We start from the raw sequence: 27,467 nt of genomic DNA, 5'->3' as shown, positions 1-27,467 counted from the left end.
CTTTACAGATGGGAAAACTTAGCTTACAAACGCTCAGTAACATGCTCAGAGTCAGCCAAGAGGTGAGTGATTACATGCATCTCCATTCAAACCCAGATTTTCTAGCACCTCCTCCCCTACGCTGCTGTGTTTTTTAGGTGCCCCCTTGCCCCTTACTTTCACAAATCTAATGTGGAGTGTGTGTGTTCGTTGGGGTGAGGGAGCTTTGGGCTGCTTTTCTGCCTAAAAAACACCTAGATGCAGAATTTCCAAGACGAGAAGGGAGCTCAGGGGTCACCTCATTCCATGTACTTTGCAGATAGAGAGCCTGAGGCCCAGACAGGGGGTGCTCTCTGGTTTCTGGCGCTGGCTCTTGCCCCGAGCTCGCTCTGCGGGACCCAGGTGCCCCTGCCTACCTGGGAACACCTTTGCCAAGAGTAATGGTCGCTCTATGCTGAGCGCTCATTCTTCAACGACTATGCAGCAGCGCCTACCTGTGTGCCGAGAAGCCTTGGAGAGAAGCAGGACCTCCTGCAGCTTCGGCCGGGCGTGGGAAGGGGACCGCAGGCCCGCAGGCGTGCGAGCTGGACTATGCCAGGGGCTTGCAGGGGCGTCGGCAGGGGGTGCAGGTGCGCAGGGGCTGCAGGCGCGACTGGCACCTGCGGGCCCGGGATGATGAAACCCGGGGCGAGGACTGCACCATCCCGGCCCGCGGCCTCGCAGCTGTGCGGGCGGGGCTTGCGCACGCGCTGCGCCCCCGGGGGGGTGCACCCCACGAGGAGCTTGGAGCTCGGAGCTCCCGGGCGCTGCAAGGACCCCGCCCCGCCCCCCGCAGAGGCCCCGCCCCCGAGCGGCCCCGCCCCCGCCGCGGCCCCGCCCCCGCCCCCGCCCGCGCGCGGACTGCGCTCCCGCCTCCCGCCCCGCCCCCCGGGGGGCCGGCGCGGGGCCCTCTGGGACTTGTAGTCCGGCGCGCGCCCCGCCTGGGCGCCGGCAGCCGCCGCGGAACTACCAGTCCCAGCAGCCCGTGCGCGGGGCGGGCCCGCCGGCGGGGGGCGTGCGGCGCAGGGGGCCGGGCGGGGCGGGCGCCGGGCGCTGAAATGCGGCTGCGGGCGCGGGGCCCCGGGGCGGGCGGCGGGCGGCGGCGCTAGCGGGGCGCGGACTCGGGCGGCGGCGGCGGCGGCGGAGCCCGGCAGGCGCGACCGACGCTCCTCTCTCGCGGCCCGACTCCCCGCGGACGCGATGCAGCGGGCGGCGGCCCTGGTCGGGCGGCGCTGCGGCCCCGGAGCCCCGGGCCCATGGGGTCGGCGTCGGAGCAGCGCGGCCGCGGGGGCCTCGGCGCTGCAGGTGCGGCCGGCGCGGGGCCGGCGCGAGCGCATCCTGACGCCCGAGTCCATGAACCCGCAGGTGAAGGCGGTGGAGTACGCGGTGCGGGGGCCCATCGTGCTCAAGGCCGGCGAGATCGAGCTGGAGCTGCAGCGGGTGAGCGCGGGGGCTCGGCGCGGGGGGCCTGCTCGGGGGCGCGGGGGGCCGGGGGGCCCCTGCTCGGTGGGGGCGCGGGGGTCACGGGGAGCAGCCCTGGGCGCAGGGGGGTCCCCTGCTCGGTGGGGGCGTGGGGGGCAGCCGCTGGGCGCGAGGGGGTCCCCTGCTGGGGGGGCACGGGGGTCACGGGGAGCAGCCGCTGGGCGCAGGGGTCCCCTGCTCGGTGGGAGCACGGGGGTCATGGGGGACAGCCGCTGGGCGCAGGGGTCCCCTGCTCAGCATGCTCGCCTGGGTCCTGGGGGTCGCGGGGTTGCAGAGGGACAGCTGCTGGGTACGGCCGGGGGCCCCTGCTAAACTTGCTCGCAGAGGTCACAGGGTGACAGGGGCAGCCGCTGGGCATGGCCTCAGTCCCCTGCTCGGTGGGGTCACAGGGGGCACGGAGGAGCAGCTGCTGGGCGCGGGGGTCCCCTGCTCAGCGTGCTCACAGGGGTTGCAGGGTGCAGCTGCTGGGCACAGCCAGGGTACCCTGCTCCGCGTGCTCACCCCCACCCCAGGTCACCCACAGCCTGCGTCCCTCCTCCCACCCTGCCCCCGCTGCCCCCTGCTGTCCTCCCGCTGCCCCCCACACTGGCACAGAGCAAGGGCCGCGTACACGGCTCACTTGTTGAGCTGAATTCCTGACTTGTGATGCCCATTGGTGCCAGGAGGCTGCCTGTGGGGACTGGGACCGGGAGGCCGCCCGCCTGCAGCCCAAAGAGTGATTGGGGGGTGGGAGAAGGTGCGGGGGGGGGGGGGGCTGGGGAGGGGTGTGCCAGGCGGGCAGGGACAAGGCTCCGGCACTCTGGTGTGTTGGCACCAAAGCTTTCTTCCTGGACGTCTTGGGTCGCCTGCGGGTTGTGAGTCCAGGTGGGGAGCAGGCCTGTCCCGGGCGCCTGCTGGAGCCTTGCTCGGCCACCGCATTTGTCTGAGGGTCGGCTCATTCCCGGGGCTGCTCCAGGTCCTGAGCCTCTGGGGCCCTACAGGGATGGCGCGGGTCGCCCCTTGGCTGGCTCGCTGGCTGGTATCTTGGCTTTAGTTGGCAGTTGTGTGTAAAAGTGGCCACATGATCAGGAGTGATCTCTCCCTTCCCACAACCAAGGTCAATGGGGGTGTGTGTGTAAAAGATGCCCCTGAGGATACGCGTTCTGACCTGAGTGGAATTTAGAAGACCGAGTCAAGAGCAATATATAAAAAAAAAAAAGTAAATACTCTGAAGATTCACAAGATCTGATGAAACAGCTGCTTGCTCAAGACGGCTCCAGCCTAGGATGTGGGCGGGGGAGGGCTCCTGGGTTTGCTCTCAGTGGCGCTGGAACTGGGGGGCTCCGGGGCCGGGCGATCGCCGTGCCCTTGAACCCGAGGGAAGCCGTGAGCTGAACAGTCCAGTCCTTGCCCAGGGTCTTGCCTCCGAGTCCTCGCAGGCTGACTTTTGGGCCCGGCTCGCAGAGGCACGGCGGCTTCCCGGGCGTCCCTGGCCTGCCGTGCGCCAGGGACAGAGCGCGGGAGCTGGCCACTGTGCTCCGTTGCGCATCTGGCCCACGGGCTTGTCTGTCCTTGCAACAAGTCTCCCTGTTCAAACAAAGCTGAGATTCAGTTGTTCCCGGCTTATCACGTTACCTGATTCCTCTGGTTTCCTGATTCCTCTGGTTTCCGAGCGGCTAAGGATTAGGAAAGAGAAAATTCCCGGGATTCAGTCTGCCTCTTGCTGAATAGCAGCTTGGGTGTGGGCTCGGGAGGAATGAGGACGATTAGGACAGAAGGGTGTCCTGTCTTGGGCTCCGGGAGGCCCGCTGCCAGTCTGTCTCTGGGCAGAGCCTCTCCTCCGCCGGTTCTTTAAGGACGGTGGGGTGTTTCAGGGGGGCAGCAGAGAGAGCTAGGGGGGCCCCGTAGGTGGGAACAGGGCCGTGAGCAGAGGTGGGGGGAGCAGAGCCAGGGGTGGGGGGCAGCAGAGAGAGCTAGGAGAGCACCGTAGGTGGGAGCAGGGCTTCGAGCAGAGGGGGTTGGAGGGAGTAGGGGGGGGTTGAGGGGGGGGGCAGAGAGGGGAGAGCAGAGAGAGAGGAGGGAGAGCAGAGGGGGCAGAGGGAGCAGATAGGGTGGGGGGAGCTGAGGGGGGAGCAGAGAGGGAGGAGGGAGAGCAGACGGGGTGGGGGGAGCAGATAGGGCAGGGGGGGAGCTGGGTGGGGGTGAGCAGAGGGAGCAGGGGGAGCAGATAGGGCTGGGGGGAGCTGAGAGGGGGGAGCAGAGGGGGAGCAGAGAGGGCAGGAGGGGAAGGTGAAGAGCGCTGCGGCAGGGCTCCGAGGTCATGGGACATGCATGAGACGGAATCGGTGGAGGAGCCTTGGGAGCCCAGGGGTCCCAGGGGTCCCAGGGCTTCTGGTGCGAGGTGGGGAACCGTGAGGGGTCCGCAGCAGGGTGGGCCGTGAGTGAGGGGGACACACAGCCCGTGGTGTGAGCCGGCAGCACCTGTGACTCCCGCGGCCCCGAGTCCACCTGCCGGCCCGGTGCCTCCATCCCAGCTCTTCCCTCCGTCTCACTCTGTCCGCTCGCTCGAGCCAGCAGGGTCGGGGGGCCGCCGTTTTGGGGGGCAGCCCCTCTGCACCCAGCTGGCATGCGCAGTGTCCCCCCCGGGAGAGCTGCATTTTCCCCTTTTCTGGCTCGGCCCTGCACAGCTTCATGCTCCCGCCTCTGAACTGCGGCGGCTGGACCGGACCGCTGTCATGAGGGCCTGAGCGGGGGCGTCGGGGGGTCAGGGCCCGCAGAGGGTGCGGTGACGGTCGCCCTGGCCGCACACCCCGCCCGCGTACCGCCCCTGCAGCCGCCCCGGCCTGCCCGGCACCCTTCCGCCTGGTGCTCTGCAAACAGTGCGTGCTGTGGGGCGGCCACGGCTGCTGCTGTTTGGCTTGGCTGCGGCGGCCCGTCCCTGGCCCGGTCCCCGGGTCCTCGGGTCTGCGGGAGGCGGGAGGCCGGCCCAGCGTGAAAGGGGCCATTCTCGGAGGCCAGTGGGGCCGCCCTGGCCCGCCCTGAGGCTCTGGGGGAGAAGCCGTCAGCTCTGCAGGCCCCAGGGCGGGAGCAGCCGGAGCAGTGCGAGCGCTACAGGAGCCTCGAGGCCTCTGGGTTCCTCCTCCACCCACTGCTTTCTCCCTTTGTGGCAGGAGGGGAGGACGGCGGCACACGTGGAGGCAGAGCCGTGGCTTCACTTCTGTTTGTAAAGTCCGCACGGTTGGGGCAAAACGTTTGTAAACGGGAGAAACTGGCGGCGAGTGTCACACGAGTGTGTGCTGCGTCTACACTGGTAGAGTGGGCGGTGCCGTGCAGCCCGGGGTTAGGCCTAGGGCTGGGACGGGAGGCTTTCTCTCCAGGCCCAGGGGGTGGGACCTCCCCCGTTGGTTTCTTTAGAGCTCAGGGGCCGCCTTATATTGTTTATTTTTTATTTATTTTTTATTTTTAAAGATTTTATTTATTTATTCCTGAGAGATGCAGAGACATAGGTAGAGGAAGAAGCAGGCCCCATGCAGGGAGCCCGATGCAGGACTCGATCCCGGGACTCCGGGGTCACGCCCTGAGCCCAAGGCAGGTGCTCAACCGCCGAGCCCCCTGGGGATCCCCTCAGAGGCCACCATGCACCTGCATCCTGGGCTTCGCCTTACGAGCGAGAGCACCTTGGCCACAGTCTATCCCTCTGCAAGATGGGCCAGGTGATGCCTCCTAAAGACTGGTTGGAGGTGTTAGCGAGGCTGCTGTGCAGGCAGCGGAGGCCAGTTATGCCCTGAAGAGCCCTTTCCCCTCTCTGGGGCTCGGAGTGCGTTCTTTGGGGTTTGCCCCGTCTTGCCGCCGCGCAGGACCCTATTGGGGGCTCAGCAGCTCTCCGTGCATCTCAGTCTCCACGGGTGACCCTCCTTTAGAGCCCCAGAGGTCAGTGGCCTGCACCCCCGCCCCGTGTTAGTGGTGAGGACTCAGCCCTTGCAGCTCTGCCGACCGCTTGGTCCTGGGCAGCTCTAGCGCCCGCGGTGCTCCCTCCAGCTCCACTTGTCTTTCCACCACGGTTGGGGCCAGACTCTGTGCTGAGCCTCAGTTTCCCCAGCTGTGAGTTGCGCCTGTGCGCAGGGACCGTGGGGGCTGGCTGGTGTCTGGTGTCTGTCCCGGGGGTCCCTGTAGCACCTGCCGCCTGCCCTGGTCCAGTCCATTGCCCAGGGCTCTCCACGCGGTGCGCCCGGTGTGGGGCTCGCCGGGCCGTCCCCTCCCTGTGCCCCCTTGCGGTTCTCCACCAGCCCAGGCTCTGAAGGATCGCGGTGTCTCCGGGCTTGCTCGTCCTGTTGCCCGGCCTGGGCGACCCATAAGTGTTTGTGGAACGGGAGGGAGGCTCTCTGGGAATCGGCGGTCCCACGAGATGATAGAAGCCGTCCCTCGCTCAAGGAGCTGCCTTTGTCCCTGGACTCTCGTGGTGCTGCTGGAGCCTGAGCCGGGGAGCACCGTGGTCGTCGTGCTCCTCCTCCCTGCGGACGCCCTCGAACATCCGCCATCCCTCCAGCCTGGGGGCCTGTTCCCTGACCCTCACTAGGCTGGATGGGGGCAGGAGCTCCCCTGGGTAGGACCTCATCTCCTGGCCCCACGGGGAGGCAGCTCGGGGTGGATGGACACGGGCGGGTCACCTGGATGTGCACCGGGGGTGTGAGCGTGAGCTGGGAGGCGGCCTGCTGGCCTCTGAGCCCGGGCTGAGGCGGGGCCACTACCGGGTGACCCAGGCCTGGTGAGCCCGTCCCCCATCCCATGTGGACCTCGAGCGCCCAGACCCCTGAGGTGGCCCCAAGCAGCGTCCTGCCCTGCTGCCCAGTCCAGGGAGCCAGTTCCCGCCGCCCCGGCTCATGCGTCGCAGCAGCGTTGGGGGCCTGCGGGTGCCCAGGCCCAAGGGAAGGGGCGCCCCGTGTTCCCAGGCCCCTTGTCAGCAGGCCCAGCGTCGGCGGGCAGCGCGGGGCCACCCAGGGCCCTGCTCCAGGCCAGTCCCCCCTGTAGCGGCCTACGCAGGGTCCCTGGTGCTGGCCCGGGCAGGCTTTATGTGGACCTGAGAGTGGGCTGTGCTCGTTCCACGGGGCCAGGCCCAGAGCGCAGCAGTGGCTCGTACACTGGCGGGGGGGTGGCGGTGGGGGCTGGTGCCAGGCGGCTCAGGCCTGGCCTTGGCACACAGGGCCTGAGTCCCTCCCCCAGCCCAAGCCCGCTCTCACCCTGTCCTCCTCCTGGAGCAGAGGGTGGCCCCGCAGGCCGTGGCCTCAGGACCCTTGGGCTGCTTCTCCCCGAAGCCTGGACCCCCTCATCCTGAGCAGCCCTGGGGAGCGCCGCAGAAGGGGCGGGAGGGTCTCACGACCCGTGTGCCGCTGCTTTTCGTCTCCCTAAGGTCACTATTTTTTACTTAAAGTGTAGGTCACTGATTTTAAAAACAGGAAGTTTTCTGAAGGTGCTTTTATTCACACAGGGCGGGAAAAGGAAAACAGAGAAGGAGGCGCTTGACTCTGGGAAACTAAGTGGGGGCTGCTGGCAGGGGGCCCGGGGCTGGGGCATGAGGGAGGGCTCAGGGGGGTGCTGAGCCCCGTGTTACGCGGCGGGTGAACCACTCAACTCCCCCTGAAACCAATAATAGGGTTTCTGTTAACGACATTGAACTTAAATTAAAAAAATGTTTAAAAAGACATGGAATCATGGAATCGTCCCTTTGAAATCCGAATCCAGCATGCCCTCGGGGGAGGGAGGTTGGCAGGCCCTCCCCCTCCACCGGCTCTCGCTTCCTCCTCCTCCGTGACCTCCCCGCCTCATCCTCTTCCTGGGTCCCCTGCTTTGTAAGGTGATGATGCCTGTGCCCGCCCGGAGGTCCCGACCTGCTCCTGGCGGCTGATTCCACGGAGCCCCCGGCGTCGGCAGGTCCCACATCCTCCGCCCGGGACGAGGTCCTTCAGTTCCCCCCGCCGGGTGGTCTCCAAGTCCCTCCTCTCCGGGACCCTCTTCCTGTGCTGGACACGTTGCCCAGGCCGCGGCCATGAGTCTTTCTGTCCCTGATGCTTTAAAAAAAAAAAAGTGACAATCAGGCCACATTGCTGTGCGAAGCCAAGCTGCAGGGCAGCAACCAGAGGTCCCTGCTGCGGGGTCTTCTGGGGGGACGGTGGCCTGGCTGCCGGCTGGAGCCAAGCTCCGGGGCGGGTTGCGGGTGCCCCCTGTCCCCATGCCCGGTGTCTCGCGGCCTCTGCTGCTGACCCCTGCCTCCTTCCAGTCGCTTTGCCGCGGGGCCCCGTGTTGAGGCGTCCCCGCCAGGCCGCATTGGTGGACCCTGGATGTGCGACGGCCTCGGGGTGCCCGGTAGCCCGGGAGAGCTCTCGCAGCCTCCGTACGAAGTGGGGGGCGGTGAGTCCAGTGGTTAGGGATGGGGGGTGGTGCTTGGCTGGCTTCAAACCCCAGTGCCTGTGTTGAGTTGGGCGGGTTCTCAGCCCTTTGAAGCCTCATTGTCCTCATTTGTAAAGTGAGGCCGATGCTGGCTCTTCACGGGGCCGTGGTTAAGGTGAAACGGGGCCGGCTGCGTCCAGGGCTTGGCGCTACGCCTGATGCCGGGTAAGACTCAAAATAGGGGTGTTTATTAATATCCCGCGAGGCTGGCGTGGCTTCTGGCATCCAGGATCGAGGGCCTGACCACCTGTTGCCTCCTCTTTGCTCAGGGTATCAAGAAACCGTTCACCGAGGTCATCCGCGCCAACATCGGGGACGCCCAGGCCATGGGCCAGCAGCCTATAACCTTCCTCCGACAGGTAAGTGGGCGTTCGAGGGTAGAGGCTGCTGGGGGGGGTGCGGACTGAGGCTGCCGGGGCTCGTCCCATCCCTGCCTCCCCCTCCCGCCGAGCAGCCCCTGTGGCGCCACAGCAGGCGCTGTCGGGGTGGCCCCCCTCCAGTGCCGGGGTGTCTCCTGGCCGCTGCCTCCCCTTCCAGAGTCCTCTAGGAAACTGGGCTTATGGGGGGCTGCCCTCGGGGACGCGCTGCCCTCCCACAGCCTGGGATCTTGGCTCCTGAGTGTGCAGCTTGGTCGAGGGCATCAGAGAGGCCGTCTGGGCGGTGGAGGCCCGGGGGGCGGGGAGGTGGTCGGGCGCCCCGCGGCCTCCTCTGTTGTGAGATGCCCCGAGGTTGAGCGTGGACTCTGCCCCTGCCAGCGGGGTGGCCTGGAGCGCTGCCTTCGGGGACGGCTGGGGCCTTGGTGCCGTGGTGAGTGTGATGCGCCCACCAGGGTGGCGTGTGACCCTGCTTGCTCCGGGGTCTCAGGACGCAGGTTTTGACGTTTCAGTTGGAGCACCAGCCGTGAGGATGTGGACGTGGGTGGGATTGTGGGCTGAGGGGAGAAGGTGGGTGCGGGTGTGCGGGGGGTGCGCAGGGGCTCCCGGGCAGGGCCTGGAAGGCGGCCTCCGGGGGGCCGGGACAGACGAAGCCCTGACGTGGCCAGGGTTCACAGGGCAGCTGCGGGAAGCACCAGCATGGACGGGCCGCCCTGCCCTGCTCCCTGCGTGGGGGTCGCGGGAGTGCTGGGGCCTGCTTCGCTCCGGGAGTCCACCTGGGATCTGGGGAAGGGAACCTGGGCCGGCGCTGGCCGGGGCACGTGCACTGGACCCCCCTCGCGTGGTCACTGCTGCCAACCAGCTGCCTGTGGACGCAGCTGCCCCAGACCAGGCCGGGGATGACATGGAGCAGCTGCGCCAGGGGAGGTGGGGAGCCTGGCTGTCCTGGAACCCCGCGGCTGGGGGGGCACGTCCCCACCACGTGCTCCAGGCACGAAGAGGCCAACGTGGCCCCTGTGCAGTTGTGCCCTGGCTGCCGTAGGCCTGGCCTCTCCCACCCGTGGGGCTCCCGCCGCCTTCCCCAGCTGGTCCTCAGAGCGGCTGGGTGAGGGGGGTGCAGGCCAGGTCACTGACCTCTGAGGAGCAAGGAGAGTGAGGCCCTCCCCTTCCCTCCCCTCCTCCCCTCCCCCCTCCCTCCTCTCCCCTCCTTCTTCCCCTCTTCTCTCTCTCCCTCCCCCCTCCCTCCTGTGCTCCTGGTGCAGCTCCTCACCTGCCAGCCTGGGCTTGCCCTGCGAGCTGGGGTTACTGGCACTTTTGCAAACATTTCCTTGCTTAATCCTCTTAATTTGTGAGGCGAGGGTGATTGTGTCGTAGGGAAAGGAAAGCTGACCCGGCTTGGCTTTCTGTTCTGGCTGCAGAAAGGGGATGATGGAGAGAAAAGGGGCAGGGCCCCAGGGCGGGGGTGGGGGTGGGGGGCCCTGCATGTTAGGAAGGGGTCAGGCTCCCCGCCCTCACCCTGCTCAGGGGACCCCGGACCTGTGGCTTGGGGTGGGTGTGCGAGCTGCTGTCCTTGGAGGAGTGGGGGCCAGGGACTGCGGGCCGCCCTCATGCTCCCTGGCTCCTCCCTGGCAGCCCCCTTGGGGTCCCGAGTCGGGGCTGAGGCACCCCCACCCCCAGCATCCCTCCCCGCCCTCCTGCAGCTCTCAGGGCCGAGCCTCAGGGGGCAGGCCTGCTGGCACAGGCCCCCCTTCACGCCCCTGTGGGCGCCCCGGGGTGGGGGTGCCAGGGCCCAGCCGTGCCTCTGTTCTCCCAGGTGATGGCACTGTGCACCTACCCCAACCTGCTGGACAGCCCCAGCTTCCCAGAAGATGCTAAGAAACGAGCCCGGAGGATCCTACAGGCTTGTGGCGGGAACAGCCTGGGTGAGGCCCCCTGAGCAGCGGGTCCCAGTGGGTCCCAGCGGGCGGGAGTGGGCGTGGGCTGGGCCCTGGCTCTGCCCTGGCCCCAAGGGGGTTACCCCGTGAGTGAGCGAGTGTGTGACTGTGTGATGCGGACCGGACAGGTAGGGGCAGCCCCTCCCTCCTCACCGCAGGCTCTGGGAACCCGGAGCTGAGCACCCAGGGGGAGGCCGCAGCTGCAGGGGCTTGGGCTTCACCCCCCGGGGGCCGGCCCCGGCGACTGAGCCTTCGGTCAGGGCAGGGGTTCTTCCGGCCTTGGTTTTTCTTTTGTTTTTTTTAAGACTGATATTTAGAAGTTTTTTATATTTATGTACGTATGTATGTATTTTTAAGATTAATCTAGAGGGGGAGCAGAGAGAGGAGGAGAGGGAGAGAGAATCCTCCCGGCTCCCCCCCCACAGAGCCCAATGCGGCTCGACCCCAGGACCCCAGATCACAACCTGAGCGGAAATCCAGAGTCGGGGGCTTAACCTGTCCCCCCAACACCCCCGAGAGGGTTTGACCTGGTGACTGGCCTCAGGGACAGGCCCTGTGAAGGGACGTGGGTGGCTTTGTGCAGGTCCCTCGCTCGCCCTGCTGTCACCCCACAGCAGGAGTCGGGGTGGGGTGGGGGGAGCTGGGAGGGGCCTGGGCCGCCTGGGGGATCCTCCCTTCCCACTATGCTGTGGCCTTTGGGCCTCTTTGCTGGAAGCCCATGTGCAGCCATCTGCCTCCTTACGGAGGGAGCACCCCATGGAGGGAGTGAGTGGAGCACCCCAGGAGGGAGCAAGTGGAGCACCGCATGGAGGGAGCGCGCCCAGCCCAGGAGTACCCCAGGAGAGAGCGAGTCCTGCCCTGGAGCACCCCACGGAGGGAGCGGGCCCAGCCCTGGAGCTCCCCATAGAGGGAGCCAGTGGAGCACCCCAGGAGGGAATGAGTGGAGCACCTCATGGAGGGAGCGTGCCCAGCCCAGGAGCACCCCAGGAGGGAGTACGCGTAGCCCCGGAACACCCCAGGAGGGGAGCAAGTCCTGCCCCGGAGTACCCCACGGAAGGAGTACATTCTGCTCCAGGAGCACCCCAGGAGGGAGCATGCCCAGCCCTGGAGCACCTCAGGAGGGAGCACATGCCCAGGAGCACCCCAGGAGGGAGCGGGCCCAGCCCCAGAGCACCCCAGGAGAGAGCAAGTCCTACCCCGGAACACCCAGGGAGGGAGCACATCCTGCCCCAGGAGCACCCCAGGAGGGAGCACATCCTGCCCCAGGAGCACCCCAGGAGGGAGCACATCCTGCCCCAGGAGCACCCCATTGAGGAAGCGGGCCACCCCAGAAGCACCCCAGGAGGGAGCACATCTTGACCCAGGAGCATCCCAGGATGGAGCATGCCCAGCCCCGGAGCACCCCAGGAGGGAGCATATCCTGCCCCGGAGCACCTCAGGAGGGAGTACATCCTGCCCCACAGCACCCCAGGAGGGAACCTGCCCAGCCCCGGAGCTCCCCTCAGAGAACAGCCCTGGAATTTGGCCCCTGAAGGATGTGGAGATGATCTTCTCTGGTCTTTGCTGCTGAGATGGATTTCCAGCCTCGCTCTTTGTTCTCTCCTGTTCTTTGCCTTGTTTACTTTTGCGCCGTCCCTTTGCCCAGAGCCAAGCGGGGGTCCAGCTTTCCTTGCAGCAGGAAAAACAGTTGCTCTTGGGTTTTCTAGGACATGTGCCTGAATGTTCTGGAGCGTGAAGAGGGATTCTCGAGGCTTGCTCAGCACAGGAGCAGCTACCTTTGGCCTCTGCCGTCCCCCTGCCCCTACCCTGCCTTTTCCAGTCTTCCTGGGGAACAAGGGCCCTGTGCTCGCCTCTGTTCCTCTGTCCAGAGTCTGGTCGCTGTCCTTCTTGGTGTCCCTGTCGGGCGGGGGCTGGCTGCTCTTGCTTTCCTCCCGCCGGACTGGGCAGGGTGCCAGCACGCCGTGGGGCAAGCCAGCCTCGGGCTCGCCCTCTCCCGCACCCTCTGCCCCACAGCAGGCACTTCTGAGAGACCTGTGGCCGAGGGCTAGACTCCTGGGGCTGCAGGGGGAGGCGGGAGGAGGCAGCTCGCCCTCTGACCCCGCTGCCTGCCTCCTGCGGTGTCTGGGGGAGGGGGAGGGTCCTTTGTTCAGCCTTGGAAGCTTCTTGAAGTTTTTGCAGCTCTGTGTGCAAGGGCTGTTGGGCAGGAGCTTGGGAGGCCAAGTTCACGTGAGTCCCCGCCTGGGGTGTTGTAGCAAGAGGAGGGTTGGTCTCGGGGGTTTTGGGGACCTGCCCTGAGCTCTGTGTGGGGACCTTACGAGGGCAGGTGGGGTGCACACCCCTGACCTCTCCTCCTCTACACTCACCTCCTGGCCTTTTCAAGGAGGCTAAGCCCGTGGCTGGTGTGGAGAAGCCCTGCCCTGGGGTCGCCACCAGCCCCCCCGACCATTGCAGGGGTAGGGCAGGGACCTCCTGGGGCAGGCACCCGTCACCTGGGCCTACCTGCCTTACCTGCCCATAGACGTAAAGGGAACATGCCCAGGGCTACCCTGACCCAGTTTGGGATTGTTAACTACGTACACAGGTCTTAGAGCGCATCTGGACATGTTTTAATCGTGCCCTTTGGAATCATTTTTTAAAAAAATGTTTATTTGAGAAAGAGCCAAGTTGGGGGGAGGGGCAGAGGGCAAAGGAGGGAATCTCGCGCGGACTCCCTGCTGGAGCTGGACGTGGGCCTCAGTCTCACGACCCTGAGACCATGACCTGAGCCAAAATCAGACTCTGATAGTCAACCAGCTGAGCCATCGGGCGCCCCTAAAATTGCTTTTTTGTAGAGTTTTCTTATTTTCTGTTTGATGTGTGATTTAGTTCTCAGGTTGTATCTTGGATTTTAGGATTAAGGTGGACTCCAGATAACCAGGGAGGTGCAGACCCTTGTCTGCCCCCCACCCCCCCACCCCAGCACTGCTCTAGGTGCTGGTGGACCAGGTGGGGGTATTTTCAGGCTCACAAAGTTCACTCTCAGATTTGGGAGAAACAAATATCTAGAAGAATTCACGTAAAAAGTAATCTCTAGTTTTCATGAGTTCTTGGAGAAAAAGAGAGCTGTGGGGCTCTAACAAGGGACTCTGTCGAGGGAGGGTTTAAGGAGCAAATAAGATTCAAATTCATGTGGACCGTGAGTTGTAGAGAACCTGCAGGTGCGTGCCAGGCTGAGACGTGTGCGTGCAAAGGCCCTGTGGTCTGAGAACAGAGTGTCAAGGGAAGAGGTCCGGACGGGGCTGGGAAGTCTGGCAGTGCCCGTGATGCCAGTCTGTGGGCCATGTGTTCCGGTTGCCATCCGTCAACAGGGGCAGTGGGACCAAGCGGGGGGTGGGGGGGGGGTGGGGGTAGAGACGGGCAGAGGAAACAGGTGATGGCGCCTCCCTCAGGGAGCTTAGGGCCAATGGGGAGGCTGGGCTTCACGTGCATACAAGGGGCTGGAGGGGAAGTGGGGAGGCCTGGCTGCTGGTGGGGGGAGGGGAGGATGGCCAGGCCTGGGGGCGCAGGCAAGCACCTTGGATGAGGCCTCTCCAGCGCCAAGGGCGCCTCCCCACTGTTCTAATCCCCAAAGTATTCCAGATGCATTAGAATATGCATGGGGTTCCTGCTGCCTGCCCTTCATCCTTGGGGGATCACGGCTCCTCAAGGTTGGCTGATCCTGAGGCCCAGAGCCCCATCCCGCTCCCGGTGCCTGGTGGTGGTTTTGCCGGAGCCTTGGAAGGAATAGGTTGGGTCTCCCTAAACCTGGTGTAAAGTTCCAGGGGCGTAAAAGGCCATAGAGTGAAAAGCCTGCCTCCCCCCTGACCCCCAGCCGTCCATCCACCTCAGCTCACCAGCTTGGGACTCCGACCAGGTTGGGTGCTTGCACAAGCACCTATTTTTTAAATTCTTTCCAAAAACAGTGGCCTGACAGTAAAAAAAACAAAAACCCTACAATAAGAAACCCCAAACCCTCTTTATTGAGGTATAAAACGAATGAGTGGTTTTTGCATGGCGCACACCTGCGCGGCCCTCACGCAGGTCAGGACACCGACGTTTCCAGGGCTGCTGAAGGCTCTTCGTGTGCCTCCAGGTTGCTTGGAGCTCGTGCGGGCCGAGGCGGTAGCAACCCAGCGGGCCCAGCAGCCTCGCTCCACATGTTGTAGGACGTGTGTGGATCCCGGGAGGGTGGAGGAAAATGGGTCTGGGCACATCAGACTGATGGGGAGCCAGGGCCTGGACTGAAGCTCGACACGCAGTAGCTGCTCCGGGAGTATTGACAGACGAGCAGGTGGGGGGTAGGTGGGTAGATGCACAGAGGTGCCGACGGCGGAGGGGCTGGCGGACGAGCGGATGGATGGACGGACGGATGGACGGGTGAGGGGACGGAGAGGCAGGTGTGTGGGTGGACGGGTGGGTCGTGGATGTGCCCCCGGTCGGTGGTGGCCACGATTCTATAGCCTCGAGTCCTGGGAGTGGGGTCCCAGGGCCTCCTCGGCCCCACCCTGGGGGTTATTTGGGGTCACCACCTCTGTAGAGCCAGCTGCCCCGCCCCTGGTCACGGTCCTGCCTGCTGTCTTCCAGGGTCCTACAGTGCCAGCCAGGGCGTCAACTGCATCCGCGAGGACGTGGCCGCCTACGTCACCAGGAGGGACGGCGGGGTGCCCGCGGACCCCGACAACATTTACCTGACCACTGGAGCCAGCGACGGCATTTCTGTACGTGTGGTGGTGGCTGTGATCCCTTGTTCACCTGTGTGTTAGGGCTAAGGTGTGAGCCTGCCGGCAGGGACCCACTGGGAGGAGGGCTGCCTGGGCCCTGGGTCCTGCAGGGTCTCAGTGGCTACAGGGGGGTTCAGGTCCCTGTCCTAGGACCGGTGTCCACTGAAGGAGTTGAAGGCGGAGGGAGGGCAGGCAGTGCCGGAGTAATTGGGTTTGTGTGAAGCTGTGGCCTTGGCGGGGAGGGGGCGTGATGGGGGGGAGCCTTCAGGAGATGAGGGGGGCCAGGGTGGCGGGGGCTCGCAGGTGCTGGGTCTGTGGCCCCGGCGTCCGGCACTGTGCGGCCCTCCCTCTCGCGGCCTCACCTGCCCCTTGACCTCTGAGGCTCCTGTTGGTGATGTGTGTGGGTGCCTGGTCGCTCGGCACCCTTCAGGGTCCAGCAGGTCAGCCTGTGTGCGGGGAGGCTGCGGTGGGGTCAGCCCCGCCTCTGCCTCTGTGCTCGGCTATTGGGGCCTCCCCTAGTTCCCGGGGACGTGTCGAGGGCCTGGAGCAGCCAAGGGAGGAGCCGCTGGGCTCTGGTGAGGAGGATCCGGTGTGGAGCTGCTTGCAACGGGGCCTCCTGCTGCCAGGGGCCTGCGTGCGAGCTGGGAGCCCCTGCAGAGTGGGGTTTGCAGGCAGCGTCCCCTGGTTTCCCGGGTGTCACAGTGCGGGGACAGCGGGTTGGAACACCACCTGGTGGTAGTCGGCGGGGACTTCATCCTGATTCAAGAATCCCTTGGGGAGTCTGTCCAGCGGAGGTGGGGGGGCCTGGCCATCACCAACCAGACCGGCCCCACCGTCCCCTGTTGTCCCCCGCTGGGACTTGGGAACGAGCTTAGAGGCCAACACGGGGCCTCCGGGGGCTGCTGCTCTAAGACACCCTCTTGAGAAAGTACGAGCCGCGAGTCCTTGAATGGCTGTGCTGACAACCTTGACCATCTGCTCTCCCGTCTTCTTGGAGCAGACATGGCTATGCAGGTGGAGGGAGTGAGCCTGGGGAAGCCAGGCAGCTCCCGGGGTGCGGGGGCTGCAGCGAAGGCAGGCAGGGGTGGCTGGTGACGCTGGGGCTGGGGCCACCCGGGGGCGGGGAGTGGCGGTGTCCCCTGGAGACGTGACCTCTGTGTTGCAGACGATCCTGAAGATCCTGGTGTCCGGGGGTGGCAAGTCGCGGACGGGCGTGCTGATCCCCATCCCACAGTACCCCCTCTACTCGGCCGTCATCTCCGAGCTCGACGCCATCCAGGTGAACTACTACCTGGACGAGGAGAACTGCTGGGCCCTTGACGTGAACGAGCTCCGGCGGGCCGTGCAGGAGGCTAAGGACCACTGTAACCCCAAGGTGCTGTGCATCATCAACCCCGGGAACCCCACAGGTGTGTGCTCTGCTTTGTCAGCTTCGGGGGGCGGGGGGCGGGGCAGCTGGGGTTCCGCACACCTGGACCTAAGGACTTAAATAATGGGCTGTTCTCTTGGCTCCTGGCGTCCCGATCCAGCTGCAGGTTTGCTAAGACAAAGCCATAAAGTTGGCCACAGGCCACACTAAGAGGTGGACAAATGCAAGCATTAATTAATTTATTTTTTTGGACAGGGTTACAGTATTTTTTTTTAAAGACTATTTATTTATTCATGAGAGACACAGAGAGAGGCAGAGACAGAGGCAGAGGGAGAAGCAGGCTCCATGCAGGGAGCCCTGGGCTGACGGCAGCGCCAAACCGCTGAGCCCCCCAGGGCCCCCCAGGGCCCCCCAGGGCCCCCCAGGTTACATTATTATTAAGATCACTTTTTTTTTTCTTGCGTTTGCAGAGTCCCCTTGAGCTTGCTCCCGCACAGCCCGTAATCGTAGGCCTCGTTTTACCTTGACTTCTGGTTCTTTGACCCAGTTTTCAGAACGCCGGTGCGTGCGTTTCTGTTTTTCTTGGCCGCGGTGTCCCTGGGTACCCTGAGACCCGAGGAGGAAATACCAGGTCAGGAACAACCGCAAACAAACCGAACAAAACAGTCTCTGAGAGCTGAAAGGCACTCTTAATTTTACATATTTTTCTTTAAAAACAAAACAAAACAAAACAACAACCACAAGAACAGACGCACAGCGCTGCCTGCTTCCCTGTTTCTGGGCCGCTGGCTTCATTTGCCCCGGTGTGTGCGGATGCGGGAACAAGGGCTCCTCTCTCCTCCTTTGTGGGAGGAGTCGGATCAGGGCCAAGCGCCTCTGAGTCGATTGTGGGATCTGCTTCCTTGGAACATCACCGAGGCTGCCTGAAGGCAGCGAAAGCACCACTTGAATTCCTGAGTGCGGGTGCGGGGTGGGGGGGGCTCCCTGGGGGTGGGGACGGGTCCGGGGAGGAAAATAACCGCCAGCTCGGCTCCCTGTGCTGGTTGCACGTTAGCATCACAAAGGGAGCTTTTAAAACTGCCACAGGCCGGGCTGCCAGCCAGACTCCGGGGCGGGGCCCAGGCATCGGTATTCCCTGCGCCCAGGACCGTGGTTCTCAGACTCTCATTTGTTAAAAAAAACAAACCGCCGGGCCCCACTGCAGGGTCCCCTGGTGTAAATTAGGGTGGGGGTGCCGGGGGGCTTCCAGGTGATGCCCCTGCTGCTGGTCCCAGCCTGGCGCAGCCGGTCCTACGTGCGGGAAGTGCTGGGAAATGCTCCCTGCACCTAGCTCCTGCTCAGGGACCCGTGACTTCACGGCTGGGCCTTAGTGGGAAGAAACCCTGCGTCAGAGAGTATTTTAGGCAAAGGGGTCACGTGAGTGTATATAATGTGAGTGGTTTTTAAAGAGTGACTTTACAATGTGCGGAGGCTGGCCTTGCACTCTGGGGCCTGAGTGTGTGTGTGTGGGCCTCGGTCGGCTCTTGGAGGCGCAGGGGATGGGAGGAGGAGCCCACCTGTGATGGCCCCATACCTTGTCTGGAGCTCGCGCCAGGCCACTTGGGCTGAACGGTGTCCAGATGGATTGGGACAGTCAGTGGGACCCCCGGGGACGGTGAGCGGGGGCCCCTGGGGAGGGTGAAGGGGGACTCCCGGGGTCAGTGAGTGGGGACTCCCTGGGACGGTGAGCAGGGACCCCTGGGGAGGGTGAAGGGGGACTCCTGGGGTCGGTGAACAGGGACTCCTGGGGAGGATGAGTGGGGACCCCTGGGGACAGTGAGTGGGGACCCCTGGGGAGGGTGAAGGGGGACTCCCCGGGACGGTGAGTGGGCCCCCCCCCACGGTGAGTGGGGACCCCTGGGGAGGATGAGCGGGGACCCCTGGGGAGGGTGAAGGGGGACTCCTGGGGTCAATGAGCGGGGACCCCCGGGGACGGTGAGCGGGGACCCCCGGGGGAGGATGAGCAGGGACCCCCGGGGAGGGTGAGCGGAGACCCCGGGGGACGGTGAGTGGGGACCCCCGGGGACGGTGAGCCGGGGACGGTGAGCGGGGATCCCCAGGGACGGTGAGTGGGGACCTCCGGGGAGGATGAGTGGGGACCCCCGGGGACGGTGAGCGGGATCCCTGGGTTTTCAGGCAGACCCCCGGCTCAGGCTGTAGGGGTGGGTCACAGGCTGAAGTCCGGGGGTAAGCAGTGCGCCGGAATCCGCATCGTCGTCCGGGACCCGGTCCGTTCCCCAGGCCTGGTCGGAGCCCTCTGGCCGTCACCTGCCCACTGAGCAGCCTCAGCCCAGAGCTTCGCCCCGAGTTTTAACGATGACCCCAGGCCAGACTCCCCTCCGCCCAAGTCGGTCACTGCCCGTCCCCGAGCCGTCCCGTCCCCAGGCTTCTGGCCAGATCCCTGTTGCCGGGCCTGCTGGACGCAGAGGGGCCGTGTCCCCGTACAACAGCTGCCTGTCACTCAGGGGAAGGACGGTCGCCAAGTGGTGGGTTTTCTCACCGGGTTGTGGGACAGTTGCGCTGCGAAGCCCCAGAGGCCTGTCAGCCTCCTTGTGTGGCTGCTGCCGTGGGGGGTCCCCTGCTGGGCACAGCTGGGCGCCCCTCCCTGTGCAGCCCCACGGTTGCGGTTGCTGCTGTGTCTGCCGGCTCCGGGATCGCTGCCCCCGCCCTCAGGGCTGCACAGGGCGGCCCATTCCCTCGGGGCTGCAGGCCTGTGAGGCCCTGTCCTCCCCCCCCCCCCTTGCCCTCCTGGGGCACCCGCCGCCCCCTCCCTCGGTGCGCAGACCTAACAGGGTGGCTGTGGGGCCCAGGCGAGTGCTGTAGGGTCTGCAGGCAGCTCGACCTGTGGGGACAGCGGAGTCCTGGCTTCAGGGGTAGCCCGTGAGCCGCACGGCCCCCGCCCGGCCCCGCGACGTGCGTGCCCTCGAGCAGCCCCCGGTGCTGTGGGGTGTGGACGGGGGCGCGGAGTTTACCGTCCTGCCCTCAAGACTCGGTCCTCTGGCACAGACGGTCCCACATCCGCACACACACCTCGTAACAGTAACAAGACAGCAGCCGAGTGTGGAAGGCTCCTCCGCCCACGCGCCCGGCTCCCCGGCTCCCTGCACTCGGGGGCCCCGGAGGCTGGCTGAGCCCCCCCAGGCAGGGCAGCTGCGGTGGGAGCCCAGGGCCCGTGGGGACACAGGGCGCCGCGTGGTCGGGGGTCTCACCTAGGGGCCTTCTGGTTTTGTCGGGGATTTTCCAGGTCAGGTGCAAAGCAGGAAGTGCATAGAGGACGTCATCCACTTTGCCTGGGAAGAGAAGCTCTTTCTCCTGGCAGATGAGGTGAGACGGGGCCAGGCCCCCTGGGGAGCGACGGGAGGGGGCCGGGCTCCAGCCTGTGACCCAGGGAACCTTCCAGGTGTCGGAGGAGGGGTCCTAACCGGGCCTGAGGAGGTCACGACCTATGACACGGTGATCCGAATCCTCCCTATATGGGTTTGGATTCTTGGTCACGTATTTCAGGAGGTTAATGCAAACTTCTTCCTTTCCCTTCCCTTCCCTTCCCCCTTCCCTTCCCTTCCTTAACTTATTTACTTATTTACTTACTTTTGAGATCTTTTCTTTAAATTCAATTTGCCAACACACGATGACATCCCATTGAGTGGTTACAAATTTCAGGAGGTTAATGCAAACCCCTTATTAATTTATTAATTAGTCAATTTACTTATTTAATTTTATTTATTATTTATTATTAATTAATTAATTTAGAGATTTTTCTTTAAATTCAATTTGCCAACACACAATAACACCCCATCGAGTGCCCTCGCGGAGCCCGTCAGGCGACCCAAACCACGGTGCAGGGGTGGCCGGGTGGCAGGCCTCCAGGTGATCCCGGCCAAGGCGGAGTCTGGCTGGTCCTGGGCAGCGGCAACCACCCGGCTCGGGGCTGTGGGGCAGTCGGGGTGACTGTCCCCGTCCCCGTCTGTCCCCCCAGGTGTACCAGGACAACGTGTACTCTCCGGACTGCAGATTCCACTCCTTCAAGAAGGTGCTCTACGAGATGGGGCCCGAGTACTCGAGCAACGTGGAGCTTGCGTCCTTCCACTCTACCTCCAAGGGCTACATGGGCGAGTACGTTGGCCTTGGCTTCCTCCCGCGGCCCCACCACTCGGCCCTGCCCGCTGGCGGCCTGCTGCGCGGGGAACACGGGGCCCGTCTCAGGGGGCCTGTGCATGAGCTCAGCCCTGGTGCAGGGACGCCCGTGCGGCGAGGTCCTGCTGGGGCCCCGGGCTCCCCGCGCTTCCTGCCGGGCCCACGCTGCTGCCCTGGGACTGAACCCTGAGGGGCCCGGGAGGGCAGCTGGGTGGACAGGTGCCAGGAGGCGGTGGGCCGCGGTGGGGGCGTCTCAGAGCCCAGGGCCGGGGCTGCCCCTGCCACCCCGTGGTGGTTCTCACACAAGGTGACCCGCTCGGGGTCCAAGCCTGGTCTTGGCACTGAGGGTACGGCGGTGGGTGACGCATGGCGCTCCCAGCCCTGGCCGCTATGTTCTAGCGAAGACAGAGGCGTAGACAAATGGGGAGAATCACCACGTGTGGTGGTGGGGGTACACGCGCAGAGGGGAAGCGGGAATGCGGGGGGGGGGAGGGTGTACAGGAGGGAGGTACCCGTGCAATGCCCTGGGCACGGCTGGAGTGTGCAGGGGAAGCGGGGGAAGCGGGGCTGGAAACCAGTGAGCGGTGGAAGGCGGAAGGTGACTGGTCGCCTGGGCCCCTTGGGTTGGAGTTTACTCTCTCTGGAGCAGGAGAGGAGCCGTGGGGGGTGAGCGCAGGGTGGGTCGCAGTGGACCCCGTGGTACTACGCGCTGCCTGGCTGCCCTGTGGTAGGGCCAGAACGGAGATGGGGGGGGGAGGATGGGGACCCTGGGGAGGTTGGGGACCCCGGGGGGAGGACGGGGACAGCTTCCAGGGCGTCTGGGTGGCCCCTCTGAATGCTGGTCCCCTCCCTTCGCTCTGCAGGTGTGGCTACAGAGGAGGCTACATGGAGGTGATCAACCTGCACCCCGAGATCAAGGGTCAGCTGGTGAAGCTGCTCTCCGTGCGGCTGTGCCCCCCGGTGTCCGGGCAGGCTGCCATGGACATCGTCGTGAACCCGCCGGTGCCCGGGGAGGAGTCCTACGAGCAGTTCCACAGGGTGAGTCGCGGCGTCCCGGCGCCACGGCTGCACCAGGCTCTCGGGGTTCACGCGCACTCAGGGTCACCAACGGGCTGCGGGGTGCTCGCGGGCCCTCCTGGCGCCTGGGCCGCCCCTGGGGCTGGTGTGGGGCGGGTGGGGTGGGCGGGCACCCTGAGCGGAGGCCTCCGTGCCGCGGGCTCTGACATGGAGTGGAGGATGAGCTGGCCGGGTCCCAGACCGAGGCGTCAGTGGTGGCCTTGCAGCTCCCGCGGTCCTTCCGCCCCTTTGAGCCACGCGGTCGACAGCCCAACGTTAACCAGTCGGAACAAGGACCTATGGGTCGTGTCCCTGCAGAGTCCATCCCGGGCTGCTCCAGGCTCAGGGGTTTGGAGCTGCAGTAAGACGCACGGATGTAAAATTTATTTGCGGTCTTAGCCGTGGTGAACCGAGCAGCCTGGTGTGTGAGTGCGTCCACGCCGTGGCGCGACGGCAGCGCCACCGTTCCCAGCAGCCTGTCCCGGTCCACGCGGTGAGCACGCCGCCCACTGGCCCGTCCTCCCCGCCGCTCGCTGCTGTGGCTGCTGCTCCACGTGGAGCTGCGCGGGGCGTTTCACACGGCGTCCTGCCTCGAGGTGCCTTTGCACCCGCTCCCCGTCCAAGGCTGAGCGATGCTCCGTGTGGGCACGTGGGCCACGTGTCACTGACCCCGAGGCCGCAGCCCCCGGCCCGGCCGACGTCCTGGGCAGACACGTGCTTGCCTCCCAGCCAGTTGCCGACACGCTTGTGTCACGTGCCCCATGCATAGCATGCGGACCCAGCACCCCCAAGGACGTGGCGGGCTGACTCCTGGAAGCTTGTTCTATGGCGTTCCGTCCTTCCGGGGCCAAGTGCGCTCAGACGGCAGGGCCGGGGCTTTGTCATCTGGGGAAGGACGTCCTGTGGGGCGGCAGAGGCGCCGCCTGGGGCTCCATGCTCGTGTCGCCGGCGTGGCCGCCCCGAGGCTCAGGGAGCCTGTCCTGTGTCTCCGCAGGAGAAGGAGTCGGTGCTGGGGAACCTGGCGGCGAAGGCCAAGCTGACGGAGGACCTGTTCAACCAGGTCCCAGGGATCCACTGCAACCCCCTGCAGGGTGCCATGTACGCCTTCCCTCGGATCTTCATCCCCAGCCGAGCCGTGGAGGCCGCACAGGTCGGACCTGGGGGCGGGGCACAGAGAGAGTCACAGGAGGGGGCGCCCGGGCGAGCGTGTGGACCCGGGCTCTGGGCACTGGTGCTCATGGGGGTAGGGGGGTGTCCTGCATGTGACCGATGGCCTGAGAGCCAGGAAGTGGTGGCTGCCTTGGTGGGGGCTTCTCCACCCATGGGCGAGGACGTGACACCCCGACACCGCCCAGGGTCTCCTTAGGGTGCAGGGGCCGGGAGGGCCTGGGGTCATGTGCAGGCCGTGCGCTGAGGATGGAGGGCCTGGGTGCTGCTCCTGAGGGTGCTGTCCCCTCCTGGGGCTCCTCCGGGTGCTTTCCCCCCCCCGGTGCTCCTCAGGGTGCTGCCCCCATGCCCCCCCCCACGTCCTCAATCCCTGGTGACCATTCAGCATGTAGCTCAGTTCCTGGTGCTGGAGCCAGCAAGCGATTCGCGGGTGCCGCAGGCTGTGTAGACCGGGTGGGGGGTGCACAGACCCCGAGGCGCCGTTCCCTGCAGGCCCCCCGAGCAGACCCCGGGCTGAGTGCTGGGTGCTGGGGGGACCCCCACCGAGGTTTGCTGAGCTCCTGCCGGGTGAGGGTCACCACGGGAGACCGAGCCGTGGGCGAGGAGTGGCGGTTCCACAGCCGGGCCACCCCATCGTGGCTGTCGGGCCCCGTCTCTGTAGTGGGGGGGGGACCTGGCCGTGGAAAGAGCTGCCGCCAGGGCCGCGGGCTCCGAGTTTGCAGCGGGGAGTGCGCGGGAGCCTGGCCAGGCCCTGAGCCGTGTCTGCCCGCAGGCGCACGAGATGGCCCCCGACATGTTCTACTGCATGAAGCTCCTGGAGGAGACTGGCATCTGCGTGGTGCCTGGCAGCGGCTTCGGGCAGAGGGAAGGCACCTACCACTTCAGGTACCCCTGCCGCCCCGCACGGCCCCGGCGCCTCCAGAGCCCGAGGGCTCGGCTCCGTCGTCCCTGCAGCAGGGGCCGGGGCCGCGGGGGCCGTGGGGGACGGCCTGCCCGGCCCATCACGAGCCGTCTGAATGTTCCCAATGGGTGCCTCAGTTTCCCTGCCCTCCCCCGACCCCGCGTGCAGCGCCCAGCAGCTCGTCCAGAGTCTGTGAGAGGCGGAGCAGTTGGTTCCACGTACTGATGTGCGTGACCCCGGGGGTGCGGACCCTGCGGGGCGGTGCTGGCGCTGAGCGAGGGGCTGGGGTCTCCGTGCAGGGCGGCATCCTGGGCTTAGCCTGGAGCCCAGCCTGAGCCCGGCCGCGGGCCCAGCGGGCAGGTGCGTCTGCGGCATAGACGCTCGTGTAGGGTCGGCCTCCCAGCATCCTTGGTTCTCCTCGGCAGCTCGTGGGCGGCCTTCCCCGGGGGAGCTCCCGGCCCTGCCAGTGTCATTACCCCGCGATCTGGGATGCCCCAGGAGGGCAGCTGAGCCCGGAGGTTCTCCCGCCAAGAGATTTGGAGACCCCTCCCTTCCCCCCCCGCCGCAGGAGGAGCCGCTGGCTCTGCACCCGCGGGAAACAGCAAGTCCGGCCGCAGAGGAAGGGTCTACACGGCTCAGAGCCGGGCGGGCTTCCCGGCGGCGGCGGTGGCCCCATGCTGCCTGTCCTGCTGCCTCCGGGCGTGTGTCCATGGGGGGCGGGCGGGGGGCGGGCCGGGGGCGGGTTCAGCCTGGGTTCCCACGTCCGTTGTGGGCGCCGTGTGCGCAGCTTGAGGCCGCGTTGCTGTTCCCGGACAGGATGACCATCCTCCCCCCGGTGGAGAAGCTGAAGACGGTCCTGCAGAAGGTGAAGGACTTCCACATGACGTTCCTGGACAAGTACGCCTGAGGACCGCTGGCCTCGGCCTCCCTCTGGGCGCCCGGCCGCCCCGCGCTGGACTCGCCGCCCCGGCGGCCTGGCCTCAGGCCTCACGGAGGTCACCAGTCGCTCTCATTGTCATTTTGCCCCAAGAGACTTCTTTCCTTGTGCCTTGATGTCGGGAGCTCTTCTCTTCTGAGCAATGTGATGGGGGGTAACTCAGAAGTCCTGGGTGTTGTTTTTTTTTTCTTTCTTTTTTTGAAGCAACCAAAGTAGAGGGGACTTGCTCAGCACAGGTGGCCGGTGTTCTCTGAATTGTTGCTGCTTTCGGGGAGGTCCTTTGGGGTCTAGAACAGCCAGGGTGTGTAGGGGGAGAGGTTTCTCTTCCGAAGACACGAGCAGGTGTCGGGAAACGTGTGACGACCGACCGTGGCCAGGGCTGGGATCCTAACCTCACCACCGTGATCTGTGAAATAAAACCCTCAGCGGTGTGAACATGTGGTTCTTCCGAACAGGAGAGCCTCGGGGTCGCTGGAGGCGCAGGAGGGTCACTGCTCCCGCCTGCAGGCACGTGGCCTGGGTCTCAGGCCAGGGTGGTGGCGGCCGCGGCAGGCGGCGTCGGACGGGGTGCCAGGCGGGCCTGTGACAGGTACTGGTGGCTACGGCCGAGGCGAGGGGTCCCGCAGGGGTGGGGGGCGCGAGCCAGGCTGCAGGTGAAGCAGGGCCCGCGGGAGCCCGTCGCGGGCAGGGAGGCTCTGCGCACCTCAGGGTGAAGCTGGAGGTCGTGAGGGCTTCGGGGAGGAGGGTCCTCTTGGGCACGTGCAGGCGGGGCCCCATGCGAGGGCTCCAGGCCTTGGGGGCGCAGGGTGCGCCCGGCAGTCTCCCCGAAGCGCGGAGGGCCCCTGCCTGCAGGTGCCCAGCCTCGTGGGCCAGCGGCCCGTCTCCCCCGAGGGCTCCCTGAGCCTGCGCACAGCGGCCCAGGGTGTCATCGGGGGCGAGGAGGCCCTGCAGGTGCCCGGTGGGCGAGGGCCGTCCTCCAGGACCGTCCCCTCCATGGCGCCCGCTGTCCGCGTGGATCCAGCCCGTCGCCAGCTCGTGGGGGGTCCGAGTGCCCGGCGGCCTGGCCGCTGTGCCAGGTGCACGTAGGTGGACTCGACGTCCGTGGAGACACTTGAGCTTAGAGCCACGTGTCGGCATCCACACGCTGCGAGCTCCCCCCGGTTCCGCCCCCCAAGGTCCCCAGGGCCGGCGCTGCGGGGGGTGGGTCGGAGCGCCCCGCTTGCTGGCACCCGAGCCCCCGCGGCACAGGGACCGCCTCGGAGCTTTTCCTTCCTACAAACCGAGGAGATGGCGCTTGTGCTCGGCGGACGGCCGATAGAGCGGGAGGTGCCGGCGCCCGGGCTCCCGGCGCAGAGGTCCCGTGGCAGGAGCTGGGCTATTTTTTATATTTTTGTAACAATTGCTTTTTTCACGGGGGACTGGGGGCCGGTCTTTGTAGTCTTAACAAGTCCGGTAGTTTTTTACGAACCTCTTCAGATGACGGTGGACACCTGAAGACTTTGCAACGTTTACATGACTTTTCAAACGACGCCGTAGGCACACGGCCTGCTGTGCAAGTCAACGAGGACCTCCCGGGGGCCCACGGGGTCGGGGGTTCCTTCCTGGCGGAGCGCGAGGGCGACACATTTGATTTTTCAGACTGTGTTCCAGCGTCCTGTTCGGGGCCCACCAACGAGGGTCGTTTGTCGTTCGGGGTCGTGCTTTCAGTTGGCACCTGCAGGGTTTTCGGTGGGTCGGGTCGGTCCGCGGGGCGGGGGGGCCGGGGCCTGGGCCGCTCCTTCGCCTTGTTTGCGGCGGCCGGTTGGGGTCTGGGCCTGCGGGGTCCGGCAGGAGCAGCCCCCAGGCCTGCCCGCCTGGCTCCACTAGGTTCTCCAGCCCCCGCCCCCGCCCATGGACCCCGTGGTAGCTCTGCTGGAAATTTCTATACAATAAAGTCCGTGTCCAAAGTGGCGCCCGTGTTTCGTTTTCCTTGTGGTTCAAATCTGCTCGAGCGGATACCAGGCTCCGGCCGGGCACCTGCGTGAACTGAAGCTTCTGTCTTTATTAGAGAAGACTTGGGAGACGTGGGGGGAGCAGGATTACCGGGGCCGGGACGGGGAAGAGGAACTCGCGGGGTCCCGTCCGCTCTGCTATGGAGCCCCCTTGTCCGGCTCCACGCGGCCGCGTCCCGGGGGACGACTCTGACGGGCGACCTGCTTCCCCTTCTCGGGCCTGTGGCCTCGGTCTCTCGCGGCCCGGACGTGGCCTCGACGGGGCAGGAGGCTCCGAGAGGGTCTGGGGGCGGCGCGTTGCGGGGGGTGGTCAAGGGTCCTTGCTGGCTGCCGAGCAAGGGGACCCAGAGGAGCCCCGCACCTGCCCTCCCCTTTCCCACAGGCCGCACACGCGTTACCTGCGGGCTGAGCTCCGTTAGGCGACTTTACTAACCCCCCAAGGGCCGCAAGGGCTCCCCTTCTGTCCTCTTTGGCCCGGTTGAGCGCTGTTGGCAGACGTCGGATAAGCGCCCCCAGCCTGCAGCTTCCAGGGTGTGGGGCGTCCAAGTTAGGGTGGGGTCCCCGTCCTGCCGCAGCCGTTGGTACGGTGGCCACCGGCTAGCCCAGCGCTCAGACTCCCCCGCCCCGGGGTCCCGGGCATGAGCAGCATGTGGGTGGCGCCCCCATCCCCTCGGCCTCCTGCCCTGAGCCAGGAGACACCCCGGCCCCCAAGAAGAGGATGGACCGCACAGCCAGGGGCTCACCTCAAGGGGCCCAGGTCCGCTGCAGTTTCCTACTGAGATTTCATTTTCTCATTTAAAAAATATGTATGTACTGACATCTTTTTGTTTCCTCCCCAATTTTATCTCCTTTGCTCCAAATGCAAATACTGGGACCATCCCCTTGAAGTCCTTTTAAAGATAC

General features: G+C 65.7%; 1 protein-coding gene and 1 long non-coding RNA gene across 2 annotated transcripts in view; one reads left to right on the top strand and one right to left on the bottom strand.

The window, feature by feature from the left end:
- The window catches only part of LOC144281929 (uncharacterized), a 30,432-nt gene extending 29,660 nt beyond the window's left edge, over positions 1-772 (bottom strand). Inside the window, exon 1 of the long non-coding RNA XR_013350305.1 lies at positions 474-772. This is a non-coding gene — a long non-coding RNA (uncharacterized LOC144281929). The remainder of the gene's footprint in view (positions 1-473) is intronic.
- Positions 773-1,203: 431 nt separating this feature from the next.
- GPT2 (glutamic--pyruvic transaminase 2) lies at positions 1,204-25,008 on the top strand. Its single transcript, XM_077844852.1, has 11 exons — positions 1,204-1,458; positions 8,193-8,282; positions 10,111-10,219; positions 14,834-14,967; positions 16,136-16,379; positions 19,623-19,702; positions 20,355-20,491; positions 21,376-21,550; positions 22,563-22,718; positions 23,508-23,620; positions 24,453-25,008. The coding sequence occupies exons 1-11, from the start codon at positions 1,219-1,221 to the stop codon at positions 24,541-24,543; spliced, it is 1,569 nt and encodes a 522-aa protein (XP_077700978.1). The 5' UTR covers positions 1,204-1,218; the 3' UTR covers positions 24,544-25,008.
- The last annotated feature ends 2,459 nt before the right edge of the window (positions 25,009-27,467 follow it).

This window comes from Canis aureus, chromosome 13 (genome assembly GCF_053574225.1).
Source record: "Canis aureus isolate CA01 chromosome 13, VMU_Caureus_v.1.0, whole genome shotgun sequence".
Lineage (NCBI taxonomy): Eukaryota > Metazoa > Chordata > Mammalia > Carnivora > Canidae > Canis > Canis aureus.
This window is presented reverse-complemented; position numbering and strand designations above follow the sequence as displayed.

Bases quoted from the DNA above. Each gene is read 5' to 3' on its own strand.
- GPT2 (XM_077844852.1), top strand. From the start codon at position 1,219: ATGCAGCGGGCGGCGGCCCTGGTCGGGCGGCGCTGCGGCCCCGGAGCC. The intron at 19,703-20,354 runs GTGAGACGGGGC...CTGTCCCCCCAG, and splicing joins TCTTTCTCCTGGCAGATGAG to GTGTACCAGGACAACGTGTA. The intron at 22,719-23,507 runs GTCGGACCTGGG...GTCTGCCCGCAG, and splicing joins GAGCCGTGGAGGCCGCACAG to GCGCACGAGATGGCCCCCGA.